The 21,544-nt window shown below is 31.7% G+C and overlaps 1 protein-coding gene across 8 annotated transcripts; it reads right to left on the bottom strand.

The window, feature by feature from the left end:
• Positions 1–590: 590 nt before the first annotated feature.
• LOC133321251 (glutamine--fructose-6-phosphate aminotransferase [isomerizing] 2-like) lies at positions 591–17,326 on the bottom strand. 8 transcript variants are annotated; one of them, XM_061530342.1, is made up of 9 exons: positions 17,204–17,326; positions 12,218–12,415; positions 11,835–12,148; positions 11,043–11,184; positions 10,336–10,362; positions 9,633–9,656; positions 3,046–3,167; positions 1,104–1,943; positions 591–1,035 (listed from the first exon to the last, which is right to left on the bottom strand). In XM_061530342.1, exons 1-9 carry the CDS (start codon positions 17,208–17,210, stop codon positions 661–663), a joined length of 2,049 nt encoding a protein of 682 aa, XP_061386326.1. In that variant the 5' UTR covers positions 17,211–17,326; the 3' UTR covers positions 591–660. The 8 variants fall into 8 exon arrangements, with proteins under 8 accessions (XP_061386326.1, XP_061386323.1, XP_061386329.1 ...); XM_061530339.1 differs by having other exon boundaries at positions 3,046–3,203; XM_061530345.1 differs by lacking the exon at positions 10,336–10,362.
• Between the last annotated feature and the right edge of the window lie 4,218 nt (positions 17,327–21,544).

Genomic DNA, 21,544 nt, shown 5'->3' on the forward strand with positions numbered 1-21,544 from the left:
ACATGCAAAATGACGATTGGTCCATAACTGTGGCCTTTATGTGTTTACAAATTATATTGGCCAGAAGGACGGACGGACACATATGTCTAGATCGACTCAGCTAGTCGAGATATGACATCGGTATATTTAAAGGTAGGCCTAGGACCAATATTTCGCGGCGTTACAAACTCTCGGGGATGCACAATGTATTGGGGTGTCGTTGATATATATAATATGTTAGAACATCTATGTTATATATAACAACTATGTTATAACATTTGTTAGAAATGCACTAAAATATTAACCTTTTTTCGCTACAACGAATACGCATGACAATTGACTGTACACAATAAAGTATAGCGACATTGGAAATAAAATATCACAACAAATGTATATGTATGTATATGTAATGTAAATTTATTTTTTATGCAAAATAAGTATATACATTGTAAATTTTTATCATCTAAAATAGTTTTACAGTTTTTATGAAATCATTTGAGTTGCGAATACGCAAAGAGTATAACCGAAATAAATTCAATTCACTCTCACCCAGTAGTGTTTCTTTTTCGTATTTGGATGAAAGCACATAATTTCTATACAACACAAAAAAATATTTAATAAAAAAATGAACAGTCTAACATATCCGAACATTGCACACACTCACGCACACATGTGCCTCATCTACTCTACGGTCACGGATTTGGCCAAGTTACGCGGGCAATCGACGTCACAGCCACGGAGAACAGCAATGTGGTAGGAGAGCAATTGCATGGGGATGACAGTGAGAATACCCTGAAGACAGTCTACAGTGCGTGGGATTTCCAAGCTGCGGGAGCAGAATGCTTTTGTTTCTTCATCGCCTTGCTCGCAGATGATAATAGGGCAACCTTTACGTGATGTAACTTGTTGCAGGGCATTCATACATTTCACATAAACTGGATCACGAAGTACGATCATAAGGACAGGCATCGAGTCATCAATTAAAGCCAAGGGGCCATGTTTCAATTCTCCAGCCATGATGCCTTCACTGTGCATGTAGGTCAATTCTTTGACTTTCTGCAGGGAGAGAGCAAAAATTTTAGTTATCAAAAAATCAAAACATTTATTTTTTAGCAATGACTTACCAAAGCACCTTCCATGCAAGTGGCAAAGTTATAACCACGACCCATAATCAACAGAGATTTGTGTTGGTACAAATCCTTGGCCAATTCCTGAACTTTGGAGTCCAATTTCAGGACTTCACGAATTTGATCGGCCAATTTTGATAGGCCTTGAATAATTTCCAAACGTCTTTGTTGCAGTGACAAACGATCTTCGGACATGACCAAACCGAACATGACCAATGAAATGAATTGTGATGTATAAGCCTTGGTGGAGGCCACACCGATTTCAGGACCGGCATTAATGTGGACACCACAATGAGATTCACGGCAGATACTACTGCCCACAGTATTGGTGATGCCGACAATGAGAGCACCACGTTGTTTGCAGTAACGCAACGCCATCAAAGTATCGGCAGTCTCACCAGATTGCGATATAAAGAAACACACATCATCACGGAAGATGGGTGTGTTACGATCAAGGAAATCCGAGGCCAATTCAATCATAACTGGCAATTCGGTGAGTTCCTCCAAGAGTTGGCGCGTAGCAACGGCACTGTGATACGATGTACCACAACCAATCAACATCAGACGACGGCAACGTTTAATTTCGGGAATGTAATCCTTGATGCCACCCAATACAATGGTATTGGTGTCGAACCGAACGCGACCACGCATGGTGTTGACAACTGATTCGGGCTGTTCGAAAATTTCCTTCAACATGAAATAATCGTAGTTGCCCTTCATAATTTGTTGGATTTCCATTTTAAGGGTGGTAATTTCACGAGCATGGGGATCATCGGTTGATTTTTTGAGACGATGAATGCTCAAACCACCATCACGAACGGCAGCAACATCATCATCCTAAGGAAATGAAGTGAATAAAATGATATTAATGAGTATGTTAAAAATATAAATACAATGATACAATAAAAAATATTTTTGAAACGTAAAAATGTTTTAACAATGACCCCCAAAATTTAAAGAATTTAATGAAACCTAAGAAGAATATAAATTTTGACAAGTATCCAAAAGTACGATATAATTATCTAACTTTAAATTTATAACCGATTTAACGGGTTCTGACTGCTGAAATCAGGATAAAGCTCATAATATTGTGAAGGGTTTCAAACCGATTTAGCAGAAATTTCCCATTTCATATTTCCATGTAATGAATTCCGATGTTTTGTGGTCCTTCTTAAATTAATTGCTTTATATTTGGAATTTCAGAATTTCATAAACGCAAGGATATGATATCATCTTTCCTGTGTCCCCCAAATTTGGATTCGAATTGCCAGCAAATTTCGATGATTCAAACAACGAACTTGACTAAGTCTGATGATGTTGAAGTAAATGAATTTGAAATATGAATGGAATAACTGAACAGTCTAACAAATTCCACCCAAGACAATTATTCCAAATATAATCCATATAGAATCTGAACATGGTAGGTAGTTTAATGTGTAGTTAATTCCGTATCGGACGCGAGATTAAATACTCGTATCATCATTCAATTCACACACATTCAATTGGAATAACTGAAAACCCTTTGTACACACACATCGACAAATGTGTGAGAATGCGAATTCTTACGCTCTGTCCGATGCTGACTTAATTTATCATTTACCATTTCGCTCATCATTTCAATTATAATAAATCTTATATCACTTCAGAACCTTTATTCCTAGTTGTTCACATATCACAATCCATCACACATATGATGACCCTTTCATGAAGGAAAAAAAATATCATTAAAAATTCCTACATTAAAATTCTATCCAATATGAACATATCTCTCTATTTGGGTCAATCTGCAGTCGAATACTTCTAAGAACTACTCTAAAGCGAAAAAAACATACAAACAAACAAAAAGATAACTCCCGAAAAGTCACGTCATCTGTTTTTGTTTTACACAAATCATGCAGCGCTGAATGGAATACTCAATTGTATATATTCTTGTACTTACCTCCAAATAAATCACACGATTGGTGTGCTCAATAACAGCTGAAGCATCGGATGCAAAGAAATATTCCACCTCCTTCTGTTCCATGGGCAAGAACTCCGATGTGCTCTCCGAACGTGGCAAAACTGATAAATCACGATTTTGTACATATGGACGATGTTCTTTTTTGATTAGTATTCAACAAAATATTGTTGGTTTATTTTTGATGGCATTGATGATGTCGATAATAAAAGCCAATTGGCAGTGGTGGAGATGGCGATGTCAATGGCAATGGGCGTTTTTTTTTTTTATTTTATATTTCAAGTAGAAGCAGAAGCATTTTGTTGGTGTCGATGCCATTTGGTGTCGTTTTTTTATGATATTTACAATGTCATCGATGCACATTGCATTTGTACATTATTTGGTAACAAAAATATTTATTTTGTATTTCGGTATTGAGTTTTAACCATGGCAACCGCACAGATAATCCAAGATAAAGTTTTGTGGTATTTGCGTTAATGGCAGGCATACGATCCATAGTCCAGAAGTAATTGCAATATAATTTTGATTCAACAATTGCAGATTTTAAATGAATGATGGATGGTGCCAAAGAGAAAATAATCGATAATGAAATCAAAATGTTAGATTAGCATAAAATTCAATTCGAAATAAAAACTGAGGCATAACATTGTAATAGCGATTTAATTATAAATATAACTATTAACCAAATAAATAGATATGTAAATAAAAATATTTATATGAAAAAATGATTGATTTAAAATAAAACGGAAAAATCCCACACCAAATATTTATAATATATAAAAATTTAATTAACTAGTTTTTTAGATGTTCAATGAATAGTTGTTGGGAAATATTCCAATAAAATGTATTAATAAAGTTGCGGATTTCACAAATAATAACATAAGTCAATAAATGATAATTTTTGAATAATTTATTAAAAAACAAGTCGTTTTTTACATTCACAAGAAACATCCTGATTTAAAACAATATATTTTTTAAGAATTTTGTCAATTTTTGACTTGATTGAGATTTTTGTGTAAACCGCATTTGTTTATTTTTATAAATATTAATAACAAATATTTAATAGAATCCAATTTTAATTGTTGAAATATCATTCATGCTTGTTTTATTGTAGTACGAATGAATATGTATATATATATGCACTTTCATTGATATATTTAAAACAAAACATGTGCAAAAACCATTTCTGTGCCTAGTTAGATTCACATTATTTTTATAATTTAAACAAATACGAACATGTGCTTCGAGGTTTGATGAGATGATTATTCAAAACTGTTTACGATTTGGCGCCATATTTTCGCGGTTTGGTAAAGTTTGATGATTGTACTCAAATTATTGCGAATTTCAAATATGTATTTTCTATTTATGTATATTGTTTGTCTTATCAAGTTATTTTAAATCGGTTTATATGATATGACCTTATAAATTTATAATATAATAATTTATAGACTTATGAATAGCACTAAGGTGACCCCACCCATTCTCAGATTCAAAATATTTAATTTTGTTTTGATTCGTACCTACACTTATTCAAGAATGTCCCTATAAAATTTCTGGTGAAAATCTCAACAACTTTTGAAGATATAGCCGATTTATTGTGTCATGCGACGGCTGAAGTGCTTCTCAAACTTTAAACGCGTTTTTCTCGAAACAGTGTTTTTACGAATGGCGGGCACGATAACTCAAAACCTAGTAATCCAATCGGTTCCAAATTTTGTATAGGTATCTTATTTTTTAACTTGGTTCCCCTAAATATGCCTTCATTCAAGGATTTCAACGAATACAATATTTTTAATTCCTTTCCTATCATTTTTTAATTTCTTTCGAATAATGTTATTTAGAAATCGATTTTAAGATTTTTTATTTTCCGCAATTGAATAAGCTTGAAGTCAATTAGTTTTTAAAGTGTTATTTTTTCTATAATCCCAAATGTATTAGAAGATATAAATTGCTACACACATTCCCTTACACATACATGCATAGAATAATCCTTGATTTTGAATAGACCTTAAGTATTTATTTATTTGTTTTATTTCCTACAAAAAAGCTATTGTATAACAATAATTATATTTATTTAAGCAAAAACCTATTATCACTTTGTTACTGATTGTTTGTCAATTGTGCATTTTTTTATTTCCCTACTCGAGAATATTTCATTTAATTAAGATATTGTTTGACAATATCTGTGCGCTATCAAATTTTGTTTTATTATTATTTATTTTTTTTTATTTTAATTATTTATTTAATTTTGTTGGTTTTATTTGGCAGAAAGCGACATTTGTTAGATCGAATCAAAGTATCAATCCATCCATACCAACTGTGATGCATAGATGCATACATACGTAAATGTTTTTTTTTCGATTCGATTCCATGCAGTATAAAAAATGGAAAAACAGAAATAACTAAATACACACAGTGAAACCCATTGACATGTACACTTGTATGAGATGGCTTTCAGGTTTGTTTATTGATATAAATATATGATATGCAGGCGTGCGAGGTTTTACTGTACACACATACATACATAAAATTAAACAAATAAATCTAATTTCAGTTAGTTTTATTGATAACAATTTTTTTATATTAAATTCCTTGTTTATATGCTAAATTGAGTGGAATTTGTATGAATAACCACAAAAAGTTGTTTCTAAATGAAATAAAAAGCGTTTAAATGTCGATTGCATTTCACGCCTGCTGATGTTCATTGCCCGGGTGTTGTAATCAAGTGAACTGTAACTATTCACATCTATGGAGTTTTGCATATTTATTTATTTGAATTAATACATTTGTACATACGTATGTACACTTGCGCATGCATATGTACACAGTATATATGGAAATGGCTTTTTTTGAGTTGAAAATATTTAAAGTATTCTTTTGTTAAGCATTTTGGTATGTCTTATATGTGATATTATGCACATACTGTGTTCCATGGCCTGACATCGTTTGACGTCTTTTTTTTTTTTTGAAAGCATTTAAATCTGATGTATTTCTGTGAAAATACCACAAATATTTGTTTGTCGAAATGCACAAGAAAAACCATGTGTATGTGTAAGTCATAAGATCCAAATTGTTGATAAAGCAAAAAAAAAGCATTCCTTTTAAAAAGAATCCCAAAAAGTAATTGGACAATGTGAAATGCTTAATTATTTTGAATAAAATTCTCTGTGATATTGTCATTTATTTTCTTATAAGGAAATATCACTTTTTATTCTGATATTTTATTTGCGTTCATGTACACATTTTTTGTTACAAATTGGGAGAAATTATATTTAAACTGGGACTCATTGCTATAGTTGAAATATTTTTAAAATTTTATATTTAAAAATTTGCAAAGTTCGCAGATGGAGTTTAGAGTATGTGATTTTCACAAATATTTTCGGGCGGAGGTTGGATCTTTAAAAAACCCAAGGGGACCTTTCATATTTCATTGAAAACCAGAAATATTAATTCCATTAAAATTTACCTGAAATGATGGTTACACAAATTGAAAATGGAAATTGACTGCATCCAAACGTGTAATATTTGGAAATTTTCAGCCTAGCATCCCAATTCGCTCCGAAGAAAGCCCAATGACAACAAGGAAGCAGTGTCGGCCAATTTTGCTGAGGTCTGTGTCGAAAAAATTATTTTTTTTCTCTGGAATAATTTTTTTATCAATCTGCAAAGTATTTTATAACTAACGGATTGTATACTCTTCCAAAGCGTAAACCGTAATACTTCTTTTTTTTTTAGAAAATTATCAAAATTGTTGTTAAGTTCCGTTCCAATTTTCTGATAGACTAAAAAAATTTCAACTCCTGATTAGCCGCAGCGTTTAATTTTAAGGATGGGCATCTAGTTAACAGAGTCATTCACCCCTACTTTTTGAATATATTTATTTTACTATGAAAATGTTCACATCAAGGAAAACATACTGAACCAACCTGTTCATTAATTAGCTATTTAGTGTTTCGTTTTTTTTTTTTTGCATCCAAAATATATATATTTTTAATTATATACAATTTATACATATATACATTTGTTAAAAAATTGTATATGTACACATATGTGTGCACATAATCACTAATTAATGACAAACAATGGAATATCACAAATTTCCACCCACATCCCCTTCATATCCTATTTTTGGCGAAAGTAATGAATTTGCAATTAGCAAATTATTTTCATTAAATAATTTTGATTAAATTTATTGTGTTAAATATAGGTATTTCATTGAACATATGCAAATGTATGAAAATATGTATGCAAGTGCGAATTATAAATACGCTTATATTTGTATGTATTTTGAGGTATTTACAAGTGTGACATTGTGTGTGTGTATTCGGATAATATTTACTCAAGTACACCGATAATATAAACACATTTATTGTGTTTACGATTTTGAACGATAAATATGTAAATTTTATCAAAAAAAAAAAAACAAAAAATCATAAAAACATGCATTTCAGCTTTCCGGAAAATTAATGAGGTGAAATAGCAAATAATAGCCTTAGTAATCAAAATAAATTGAAGAGTACAATTTTTCTTGAAAATTTTGAATTTTTGAAAAATGTTTAAGAATTTTGTTGTATTTTTAATGTCATAACCAAAATAGCAATACTGCAATAACATTTTTTTTTTTTGGAAGGATAATTTAACGTAGTTGGAAAAGTTTAAGAAATTTGATAAGAAATTATGTATGTTAATTAACGATGTAAATACAATAACTGATACATGAAATGAGTTTTCTTAAATAAGTTCAGTTGAGATTATAAAAATTTCATTTGTGATTCCGAAATGTTATTTCAAAAGTTTCGAGGATTCGAAATTCGAGGATTTAATTTCCAAATACTCTATTCTTACCCCACACATCTATGTTGAAAGGGTCTGAGTCGATCTAGACATGTGCGTCCGTCTGTCCATTACTACACAGTTAATAAAACATTGGCATGTAGGTTCGGTTCGAACTAAAGAAGACCCCTACTGTTTTTGGTAATGATCCCTTAACATTTTTCTGACCCGAACTTCTAGAACATTTACATTGAAAAACAGACCTGACCAAGGAATAAGCATGGTTCTTTTCATGATACTCAGGCAATATTTAACAGGACATATGACCAGAAACGTTAATGTTAAAAAATTTCAACTTTTTCATACAGAGGAGCTGTTGGCCTCTAAGCGGTCAAGAGGGTGCAAATACCGCGAAAAATTGCTTTTCCGTGGTAGTATTGTAGGTTATCATATGGTCGGCTCGTCCGACTATACTGCTCCGATTACTGGATAAAATTCAAGAATATTAGTTTCGGAATTCTTTTTATGGATGGAATTATTCGAATTTAAAACTAATTTATTTGAAATATCTGAATTGTAAGATTTTCTGTCAAATATATTTCTTGTGAATTGAACTAGTATTTTTTTTTCTTATAAAGAAAATTTTTAATTAGTGACATCAAATATTAAAATTTGTATTACATATTAACAGATTTTTGTTTCTGTGTATGTAATTCCTATAAAAAGTAAATTTATTTAAAAAACATAAGGCAATCTTACAACAATAGCTTCATATTAACCCCGTGTTTTATAACAATTATAAATAAATAGCGTACAAAGTCAGACCAAATTAAATCTTCATCAACAATTATTTTTCGCTTGCAACGAAATGCATACATGTACACTTACTTACACACATACATACATACGTGCTGTATGTGGGAGTGTGTGCATGTGCGGTATGCATGCAGGCATGCATTTCGTTAACTTTTGAAACAACTATAGATTGATGTTTATTTAACGAGTTTGGGTTACTAATTGGTTGCTGGATTGCTATAATTAGTGTGAAAATGTATTTACATAGGATTACTGTAGATTACCCGAATGAACTATTTATGAAGTAGTCGAACACCAGTATACATTCTCAAATTCGGTGTGAGTGGATTTAAAATTCGTGTTGTTTTTTGTTTGCTGTATTTCGAATTCCATTTAATGCTTTTGTGTACCCTTAATAGTTTGAAATATACCCTTTTATATAATAATATTTGCTTATTAGGCATGCAAATCCTAAGAAAATAAATTACAAAATTTTGCAAATCTGTGTATTTGTTTTATGACAATAAAACACAGACGTACACATACACACACATATAAACATATGTATTTACACTAGTAGTCATTCATTTAAACAAATGATAATATTTGTTTAAATCCCCTTATCGTAAATACACATATACAAACATATGCTTTTCCTTGAACATGCACACAGGCATACTCTGCGAACACATACATATGTCCTTATGCAAATAAGTCTGTAAGTTTTTCTTTTTTTTATTTATGAATGGATTGAATGAAATATAAATTATAAACAATGGATTTTTAAGTGAGATATAATGATGCAGCAAAAATAGGTTACGGAAAATCTTGAGTAGGAGAAGGACAGAAATGACCGAAGAAGGATGCTGAGATGTTGTCAAGTTTATTTACTGACCACAACCGATATTGATTATGGATTTAAGTCTAAATTCCCCTTGTCCTGCGTAAGCTACACAAGGACAAATATGGGGAAATTATGCCTACTAGAGTTGTTTGTTTACCTTGAGGTTTGCCAGTTCCGGTCTCTTTAGATGAGTTAATTGTACGATTTGTTCATTTGATTTGGTTTTGTTACGACACCATTTAGGATATTTTTCATTTTTTGTTTTGTTTCATGTTTGGTTTTGTGGTTTTGTAATTTATATTTTATGTGGAGATGAACACAAAAGGACATACATGGTCGACCGAAGGACGAGAGGACGAGAGCAAGAAAATAATAAAAGTAAATATTTAGAAATTTCATTCACAGCTACGGCAAATGGTTTCATAGAAAACTCATAAATAAACTATTTACAGGAAGCCAAGCAAGGGAAAAAAGAATTATATGTAGACCATAAAATCCCACAATAACCATATATACTATGTATTTAGTACTTAATAATAATATTTTTGCATACTCATACAACATACACACACATATGCAAAGCCCACCCTACATTTTCACCACCCTCATGTGACTACATGTGACTGAGGAGGTTGGGTGTGCATCACTGGGTGTGAGTTTGTATTTCGTATGGAAATATAGTCATGACAATGTTAATATACATTAGTAGACACCTTCACCATTACCCTTGCGGTTAGTCGTTTATATTTCATTTTCGGCCAGAAAAAAAGCATTCTCATCCGCCTCTTAAAGGCGTCATCGATAGCGTGCCCATTGACCATTTAGTTCAGAAAAATAAAGTAAAATAATATGGCAACTACCTTGTTCACTTTGTTGTTTTTTATCGTCTATGAACATCGTTGAAAAATAGTAGTAGATAGCGAGCAGTAGTAGTGGTAGTTGTACAGTGTAGGGGTAGAGGTTGACGTTAAGATAGTAGTGGTGGTAGTAGTAGTGAGAGTGTTGATGGTAAGACACGATTCGGTTTGTTGACGTAGTTCCGACGTTGAGAAGTTAGTGGGTGGTTTTTTGGGCGCGGGGTTAAAACACAGGACCCCAGATCCCACGTAGTTACACATACACGCAAATTGAATGGCGAACAGCGAAAGTGAGTGTGAATAACACAATCAATTCCGGGTCGATTTAACACACAGATGATTTTGTGCGTATGCAAGTAGTAAACATATAAAATGAGAACAGTACAAAAACACGGGTATACACGCCCCACAAACACACACATACGCATCATTCATGAACATAAACAGAACCACACACATAGAAGATAGGAAAGAAATATAGAAAGAGGAGAAAAAAGAGAAAAGAAACAATTGACTTATTAATAAACACATACAGTTGTAGGACACAGGGAGAGGACAAGACACAAAGTTAGAATACAATTCTCATCCATTCAAATAGAAGTTGGTTTTTTTGTTTTTGAGGTTATATAAAAGGGACGAACGACAAATGAATGCAAATTACAACAACAATGTAGTCAATATCATCATCCGAGCGTATAAATATACCTTACCTTTGCCATACAGAATTGGAATATGATCGGTGGCCAAACGAGTTTTGGTTTTAATGCCGACCAAAAGGGGAGAGCCACGTCTCGAGGCAACACATTCACCGGGGAAGTATTTTGATTTCAGGGCGATAGCAAAAGCGCCTTCCTGCAAATTGAAATTAAATAAGAAACTCGATTATTATTAAGATATATATAGTATATAAAAAGATATATATAGTATAATATATATATATATATAGTATATAAAAAGATATATAAGATATATATAGTATAAAAAATTGTCTTGTCAAAAAAAAAAATCTGTGACTGTTGGAATAATCGGGCTATGTATGTAGATTTTGAAGGTCTGAAAATAAGTTGGGGATCACCCTCATCATAAAAAACCAGCTTAATCTAAAATTAACTAAGGAGGTTTCATTTCTTTCGTTTACAGAGGAAATAATACAATTTTATAAATTGGCGTAGTTAAACGGCAATTATATTACATCAGTAATAGCGCTAGGAGTTCCCCGTCCATCTGCTGTCTTGCAGGATTTTGCTGAGAGGGTAAATTCTCTCAATAGTATTTACTGGTAATGATATCGTAAATACCTATTATATTTCTAATGTATTATTTTAATAAAAAATCGAATTGAAAACAGTTATAAAAGTCCTTAAGATCGAATATGTATGTATATAAATTTAAACCAACGTACACCAAGAATCTACTATTTTTTTACTACCATAAAAAATTTTCCTTTATGATATCGAAAAAAATATATTGATTAACCAATTTTCCAATTACCAAGTACTTACCAATTGTTGAATGGCCTGTTCAACCAATTCCCTGAACGAATATCCTGGATGTTTCTTCCACAAATGATGAACCAATTTAGCAATAACTTCTGTATCAGTATCAGATTCAAATTCATAACCTCTTGTTTCCAAATAAGTTTTTACATCTTTGTAATTTGTGATAATGCCATTGTGGACAACAACAAAACTGTTGTCAAAGTCTGAACGTTGGGGATGTGAATTTCTTTCGCAGGGTACACCGTGGGTAGCCCAACGTGTGTGTGAAATACCAACATGTGTAGTAATAGGCTCTTCAAATTCTTTACCAGTACAACCTTAAAATGAAAATAGAAATAAAAAAAACAGTTTTATGTTATAAATTACATAAAAGCGATTTTACATACTTTTGGCAATTGCATCTTCCAAAACCTTGACTTTGCCAACGCTCTTGATCATGACAATGTCCTTGGGATTGGGTCCATCAATGGCAACACCTGTGGAGTCATATCCACGGTATTCCAAACGTTTTAATCCGTTAACCAATAATTCCAAAACCTCTGCACGGGATTTTGGTGTCATATAGTTCAAATAAGCGAAAATTCCTGAAAAAATTACAAGATATACATTTTAATAATTTTCGTATTGTTTTTTTTTTAATTGACGTTAAAATAAATGAATATGTGCCAATTTACGATTGCCAATTTCAAAGCTAAAATTTCTAGTGCACTGTTAATTCTCATTACCTATATGCATCCAACATATCGTGTTTATATATAGCAAAGAAAATATCGATGTAGTTACTTGATGTAACCTATGAACTTGTTCTGAAGAAAGTGCCAAATAATAATTGAAACTAATTCTTTTCAATTTTTTTACAACCACACCATCGACACTCCGTGTTCGGTGAGATATGAAAAAGGTCTTCCTTGAATGCAACTGAATTTGGCCTTTGTAGTTATTTGGTCCCTCTGTGTATTGTTAATATTTTTTTTTTTTACTTTTCCTTCCGTTCTATTTTGCTTTTGTACAATGGTGCAAACGTGATTGAAAAGGATTTATTTTTCTTAAAACGTTTTTCGCTCACAACCGATTGAAATTTCCGCATGAATAACAGCCAAACACAATGGCAAAATCCTAAAAGGGCCTCACAAGGAATAGAGTGGTCAGATTTGATTAATGTCACGGCTTTTTTGGAAAATGTTTTTTAACAAAAAAAAATGTATTTATTTATATATATATATATATATATATATATTAGATAAAGGTCAATCGTTGAACAATGCCACCAACTATATCTTGACCTTTAGCAATAACACCGCGTTAAGTGGGCGATAACCATTTGACGTTGTAAAAAAGTGTAACAAGCCAAAGCCTAAAACCTTCTTCAACATGATGAATGTTTTGGACAAAGCAATGATATGGGAACAAAATGTAAATCCTTTAATTTAAAAGGAACAAACCAATTAACAGTTAACAACAAAAAAACTGACCTCTGAGAGACATTGTTTGTAAGTGTCACATATATAACGAATTATTACATATAGTATGTCCCTTTATCCATTGATATGAAATCTTCGAAGGTGATTATCGAAACTTACGAAAAAAAATCAGTAAGGGCGAATGCCATCCCGGAATCTTTTCAAATGGTCTATTATGTTAGATGTTAACTTCTTAATATTTTACAGAGTTATAATTTTTTCACCACAATTTCTTTTTAGATTTCCACGTGGCATTAATATATGATTCAATTTCCATATTATGACACATTAACTAAACTTATCAGGTAATCTTTATAAGAAAATAACTGACGTTGTATAGATGACATCCAAATATAAACTCTGAGATATTATCTGAAATGGCTTAATAAAAAATCCTTGAATATCCTTTCTATATTTATTCCTTATGTGGAGCCACCGTAATTTTATTGCACTCCAAAGCAGACTCCTTTTTATGTCTTGGCAAAATACGGTCATCCGAAAATAACCAACCAGACAACAACAGCTTTAGATAACAATCGAACTATCACGAAATATAAAATAGATTTGGACAAAACAAAGCAAAAAAATAAAAAATACAGCGACAATAACAATTGAAATTGTAGCGACATCAGCAGCAGCACCGACGATTCACACACGCACACACCAATATACATATGTACGTATATATTCATATAAAGCTAAAAGTCATGTTGGCAATTTGCGTTACATATTTATGTGCAAGCATAGAATTGGTGCCATTTGATTCTGGACAATCAGATGTAAATTGTAATTTGCAAATTTTCAACAACCGGCTTTTGCTACAAATACACACACATACATACATATTGCCACATGCAAACAAATATGTGTGTATGTACATATGTATGCATATTTATAAACACAGATTTCTTTCTGTATGTTGTAATATTTGTGTGGCTCCGTAACTCTCGATGTGTTCCAAATGGTAAAATGGCCAACTAACAGACATGGTTTTGAACAGCTAACTAAACATCGGCTGTGGATAGATTGAGCAAAAATTTCAATAAGCTAGACGGGAGCGAAAAAGGGGGAAAACTGCCAAAATTTAAAAATACTTGTAACCATAGTAGAAGAGTAGCTGGATTGTAAGGGGGGAAGGATTTTGGAAAGAGTCAATGTAAATATCAGTGTGCAGCAATGTTTGAGTTAGGAGCGAAAAAAAAAACAAAAACACCGACGATAGGGTAAGGCTCACTTCGAGTGTAAATATCTATGAATGTGCGGACAAACAATCTTCTGAAGGCATATTCATACATATGTATGTCAGTATGTTGGTATTGGAATCCATAGTTATGGCCGTATGTATGAATATGTTTAGTTAAACAGGGCACATGCCGGTAACACCCACAAACGTATCTCGCAGTCGAATAATATATACGTGTACGTCATCAGAGTTGCCATTTGTACATAAATGACTAGTAGTTAAAGTCGTTTAAAAGTATATGAATACGATTTTGGGACAAAAACATATCTTTTTCGAAAAACTCATAAAAAGCAGCAATGAATGGACAAAACGAGCCATATTCGCCAATAAAACGTAACCCTCAAATTTGAAATTTTACAGGAGAAGGTTTTTGTAATAAATTCGGATTTAATAAAGCTATTATTTTGAAATTTAGAATTATAGTTTAAAACAAATCTAGTTTATAACAAACCTATAGTTCTAAATTTCAAAATAATAGCCTTATTAAATCTGAATTTATTAAAAAAACCTTCTCCTGTAAAATTTCAAATTTGAGGGTTACGTTTTTTGGCGAATATGGCTCGAAAAGTCGTACGAAATAAGTTACCTTCACTTTTTGTATATATGTACGAGTTAAACCTTAGAGACATCTCAAGGTTGGGGAAACCCCTAGGTTGGGGAAAACCCCTTTGTCTTACTTTTAAATGGTTTATATAAAGGTGTTTTTATGTAATTTTTTTATTCAATTCGTTCCAATTTGAAAATTTTGAACGTAACTATACTTAAAGTTATGTAGGGCATTGCACGTCTCATTTCTGTAAAATCGGTATCAAAGGAATTCGAGTGAATAACTACCAAAATACCAACTAATAGAAATGAAATATTTTGATTGAAAATGGGTCTGGTCCCTCGAACTCGTTCGCTACGATTTTTTTAGAAATATATGATTCTGTAAACATTTTATAATTGAAATAAAATGGAAACACTATTACTTCGTCCATATATATCTGCGAAATTATGCCTTGGTTCTACATTTGCGACGGTTGTTTAATATTTTGTTTTCGTGTTACCCGATGTCGTGAAACACAGACTCAATCAGGTTTCTGTTTCTCATTGTGGATTTCCTCATGAAATGTAATTCAGGTTTTGACTTCTTGCAAAACTTCTGTCATATAATTTTATTTTAATTCCATTTGTTGTTGTTGTTGGTAGTGTTGTTTTGTTGCTGCTGTTGGTGTTGCTGTTTCTTTGTTGGTATTTTAAACTTGTACTGCTAATTTGGTTGCTCTTTCAGTGTCTGTTTGGTTGGGCTCGATTGGTTAACTGGCTGAATGTTACTGCGCTATCGTTATTATTAGATTTTTATTCGTTATTTCTATCGCATGGGGGCGAGGGAGGTCGCAATGGATGTATTTGTTTTTGCTATCGAATTGAAATTGGTAACACACCCGCTTTTGCTAAATGTGAACGTGTCTGAGATAAATTTATCCAACACCAAATTAAAGCCGCACAACAAAGTTATAACAACAGACCCTAACTACAGTCACACAGCCATGGCCCTAGTAAATAAAAACAAACAAAACAAAAAGACAACAACAAAAAACAATCAATCGCCAACAACAACAGCAACACGCAACGTACAGACCCAGTACCACTAAGACCCAATTGATTTTTTTCGGGCGAGTGAATGGTAATGGTGTGCGGGATAATATTGCACATTTATTGCATAATAATTATTTGTTTCTCTTCGTTCGGTACATTCACAATTTAAAGTTTGACTAAATCAATTCGTGTGGATATTTTCGTAATAAAAAATTGAACCAAAAAAATTGTTTTCAATTTAGCCAATCATCCAACTACATACCACCGTTACAATGAAAGTAAAGTCATGTTCGATGGTACACATTTCAATAATTGTAACATGTCGAGGTTAAACTACTAGTTAATAATGTCATAACCTCAATTGGTAACAATTTGAAATGGATGTTACAAAATGCTTCAAATGGGTTCGTGTTTTGTATGAAAAGGCTAATAAAAATAATTCTATAAAATTGCACAACGTACTCAAAAAGTTATCCCAAGCATAGTTAACGTAGATACAACGAATACAATTGTCATCAGTACTATCAAAATTATATTTTTAAGAAAGAAAATTCCAACATTGAATATAATTTCTCATAATTTCTCTTGTTGATTAAATTATTATAATATTAATTATTATTTTTCGCTGAAACTTTATCTGAATAACAAGAACGTATATTAAAATAATAGTTGAATTCATTTTCTATCCGGAAAATTTTCAAAAGTAAAATAGTCAGTTCATTTCCCAAATACCTATGTATTTTCCAATGATGCCCTGTAATATTTAATTTGTCGACTACGGCTTACTTTGTTGTTTTTTGAATATAAACTAATCACAAACATGCATGGGATGAAACGGCACGTTTCGTTGTCCATGACAGAAACATGGACGAGAGGAGCTGTTAAGCGACTGTGACAGTTCGTAAATAACCGGAGGCGTATAACATTTTGTCATTTCATTATTTTTCCATTAATTAAAATTTGTTATGGGTTTCATATTTAAATACAATATTTCGCTCTTCTTCGACTGACTGTTATATCATTAAAAAAAGCGCACACACATACCCATACACAAAAGTTTTAGGTATGCTCTTGTTGGTCGTACTTACCGCACATTGTTGTATATTCAGTATTCAATTAATTCCTCCGAAATGTATATTTAAAAATCTGCAAATAAATGGAATTAAAAAGAATATTAAAACAAAGGATTTCCCAAACATGGCTATAAATCGAATTAAATGTGTGAGTAAAACATGATTTGTTTAATTGTTTATGTTTCATTTAAATGTGTCCATGTGTGTGGTGGGTGGAGTAGTAGAGCATTTGATAGTAGTTGCAAATGTATTCATTATTTGGTTCGGTCGCTCGATGCTATTCAAAATGTAATTAAGCGTACCTCTATTACATATCCATGTCGAGCGTGAGTGCAGGGATATGTTGTATTTTTTGGGAGCAACGATTAGTGTAGATTCAACAGTAATTAAATCTGTAGTGCAATAACCTTTCTAGCAGATTTAAGAAAATTGGTATATATATGTAATCACAAATAATGTAAAGAACAGCAAACTTTAGTTATGTGATAACAAATTTTTGAATTATTGTTATCACCAAAATTATAATTTTTCGTCCTCAAATATATGTATGCCAGGCAACAAGACTTTATCATAAGGTAAGTCAGGATTTACATTAGGCAATTTTAATTGCCCCGATTCTGTATTTTGTAGGTGAGAGAGTCGAGGAGAATGACAAACCTTCACCTCTCTCGCCCTAAAATTGACAATTGTCACAAGTAAAATTGCGTAATGTAATTGTGATACATGCTCATTTGCCAGCCGGTTACAAAATTGTCGAAATTTGAAATCGAGTATAAGCGGGAGTCCCAAATAGAGAAAATAATAAGGTTGGGGAAAAGAAATCCATTATTTTTATATGAACTGTAGGACTTTATTTAATATGCTTCGGAATGTTCAATTTGCGCCAAATATGCACCGTTTCGTTGCCTGATTTGTTGCCATTTCGAGAATATCGGTTCCACATATATATTTTAGTAAATGGTGCACCAAACTCCTAATGTTTGTCCGATTGACACGAAATTTTGCACAACGTACCATATATATTTCGAACGGGTGTCTGATTGAGATTTTATTTTTAACAGTGCGGCATACTGAGTGGCGTGTATCATGTTTGCTATAAATCGATTTCCTTAAAAGTGATCGAAATTAAATTTAGCATAGGTTGACATGACATGAAATTGTTAGGATACATATATACAATATACATATAGTGGTGAAGGGTATCATATAGTCGGCCCAGTCCGACTTTGCTACTTTCCTTACTGGTTTTTCATAATTTAGGGTCGATCAACGTCCGTCTGTCCATGGCATAAATTTATAGGTCGTGGAAAAATATGTATTTTTTAACTGTTTCCTTCTTTGATCTGAAAACTATAATATGATAATCACTAAAATAAATTAATAGTAATTATAAAAATGATTGTCTCTAAAAATGCACCACTGTTGTAGTTTTATTTATGGCTACAATGTTTAAACACCGGTCAATATTACTAATATTCGAAGAATCAGGGGTTTCCCAAAATATTGTTTAATTGTTTCTTGATTACAGACATATTTAAATAAACAAATATACATATTTATAAGACCTATTCTTATCACACTCGTTATCAAAATCGTTAATGCGACAATTTGTACATTAAAGTCGGTCGTAAAAAATGGTGGATCGTTCTAGGTTTTTAAAAGTATTTTTGTAGATCAGTTTGTTCTTTTAACTCGACTCCTTGTGTGTCTTTTGTCCGTATATTATTGAACCGTAACCTAATTACTACAAGACGACATCCAAATATTCGCGGATAATGAATATTTTTGTGGAATATTTGGGTATCAAAAAAAAATCTTGTCTTGTCTTAAAAACATTCTTCCTGAACTGATTTGACTGAAGACATGTCAACTCAAAAATTACGTACTGGGTTAATAAACTCTATCTCCATGAATTATAAGGCTTGGCAGTAAAAAATCATCAATTTCTAAAACATGACCTATGGCTATTTTACACTTTTGGGGTTTCCACCCACATAGTTATATTTGCTGATTACCAAGAAAATAGTGCACAGTTTTGTGAAGATATATTGGTATATAGTTGGTATGCGATACTACTCAATTTTGTCTTAATTTAAAATCAAAACAATATTTGATAAAGGTGGTTTACTATATTTTCCATTTACTTTTATTCATTAACATAAGCCATTACAAATAAACTATTCTAGGGTGAGATCAATACTTTGTAGACATCGTTGATTTTCACCCATTCTAATTAACCAGAGTCGATTGTATCATTTTATTTGTTGGCTTACTTGCGCATTTCTCCAAACCAGTAATTTCTACAACTCACTATCGTATTGTTAATTCTTTGGATTTTTCGTTCAATGGTCACTTCAATGAGGATGATTACGCATATTGATTGTCTAACTTAAAGAACGTCACGTAAAGGTTTTAGTCCGTAGAATATTATAACGGTATTTTGTAAATGGACATGTTATGAATATTAAATGAAAAATGAAATTTATTTTGTCCGGCCGATTGGTTCTTCTAATAAAATACCGCAAACAATAATTCTCTTACGCACATACATATTCGGTTTGTTGCGGTTTCTTTCAAACTTTGCTATAATTTTAGGTCAAGGTCGGGCACAGGACTTTCATGCGGTAGCAGATCTATAACATGTTGACAAATAAAAGTGACATATGCTTTTGTCAATCTGTCACACACCCTCGCACACACACACACACACACAAAGCAGTCGAATAGAAATGTCAATTAGAAATGAAGTAAATTTGTCTGGTAACATAATGTTTTCGACAGGATATAGTGTTTTTAATATTTTCCAATAAGAAGACAAGAAATTATCATCATTTGTATTTGATTCAGGTATAAGTATTGATTGATTGATTATTGTAATGGAAACAATGGGGAATCCTTACATATGTCACACAGGATATTTGATTGATTTCATTGTAGAATCTTCATGAAGATAAAGGTCTTCTGTTTTTGTTCTAGATATGTGATTCATATGGATTTAATGAACATATTAGATTTGGAAAAAAATGTGTTAAACTTTTTTGTGTGGATCCATAAACCACAGATTAATACCAAAAAAAAAACTTTTGACATGTGTTTCATTATTTCACATTTTAAACATCGAACAAATGCAGATGAAATATAATAACAACTATTTGAAATAATACATATTTTATTGAAAATTAAATTATTGTGACATATGGAAATTTAATAAGTGCAGAAAGAAAAAAAATCGTATGCGCCTTTTTTCTATGTCACCATATTTTATTGTCATTGAACACAGCTTAATTTAATTTGAAATAAATTTCAATGATTTACAATGAACATTAACATGATTGCTTTTACATATTGTCGAACTATGCAGCTAAATTGTTATGTAGGAAAAATAAAAAACCTTATTTTTTTAATTTTAAAATTAAATCATTTATATTAAAAACAAATTTTTAAATAGATACAAATTATTACTATGTTAAAAGTAAAAGACCTAATTAGTCATATCTGTCCTAAATGGGTATTGCAATTTGTATTTGATAGCAGGTATGAACAACGCATTGTATTTTTCTAAATACTGATTCCCACGTAAATTTATTTAGGAAATGGGACCAGGGCAACCCTGTTATAGTTTTGGAAAAATCCCAAAATAAAAAATAGTGCTGTTATATAGAATTGGAGTTCACTACATTGCAAAATGAGTCAAAGATTGTCAAAATAAAAGTAGGTTTTAGGGGTTATAGCACCAAAAAGCTACATTTCATTACTTTTTTCAAGAAATATACCAAGATTTTTATATGATAGATTACACCTTGACCTTGACGAAACACATACTAAATCAGTTTGCTGTCTCTGCTGATCCTACAAATTTTGTTCTCTAGCGGAATATTTTCGATTTTAACGAAGTCACTCCTTTAAGGACAATTTTTTAATATATATTATGTACATAATAATCTCACAAAAACATGTGAAGATAGCAATATACTTTCCGAGCGACAGTGAGCACAGCTTTCAAATCTCAGCCAAATTTTGTCTGATCGATTTTTAAAGGTTAATGAGACAATAAAAATTGACTTTTTAATTAAAAATTGTGGAATGTCTTGATAGAATCTCACAATTATGTGGGTTTTTCATAAATGGATTTTAATCATCCCAAAATATCATATATTTCCCGGCCGAACTTAATGTCATTCACAAAACAAATAACAAATAATATCGTATTTGAAAGCGTGGTGGCAACGTCTTATCATTCTTATCAACCAAGCTCAATTTCCGTAAGCAATTAAATAAATATGTAAACAAATGCTGTATTGTTTGCTTGTTTTAGAACATACACACAAAACGCAAGTACCCACGCCTCCATACCCT

This window comes from Musca vetustissima, unplaced genomic scaffold (assembly GCF_032173495.1).
Source record: "Musca vetustissima isolate MV318-11 ecotype Yass unplaced genomic scaffold, APGP_CSIRO_Mvet_v1 utg2526, whole genome shotgun sequence".
Lineage (NCBI taxonomy): Eukaryota > Metazoa > Arthropoda > Insecta > Diptera > Muscidae > Musca > Musca vetustissima.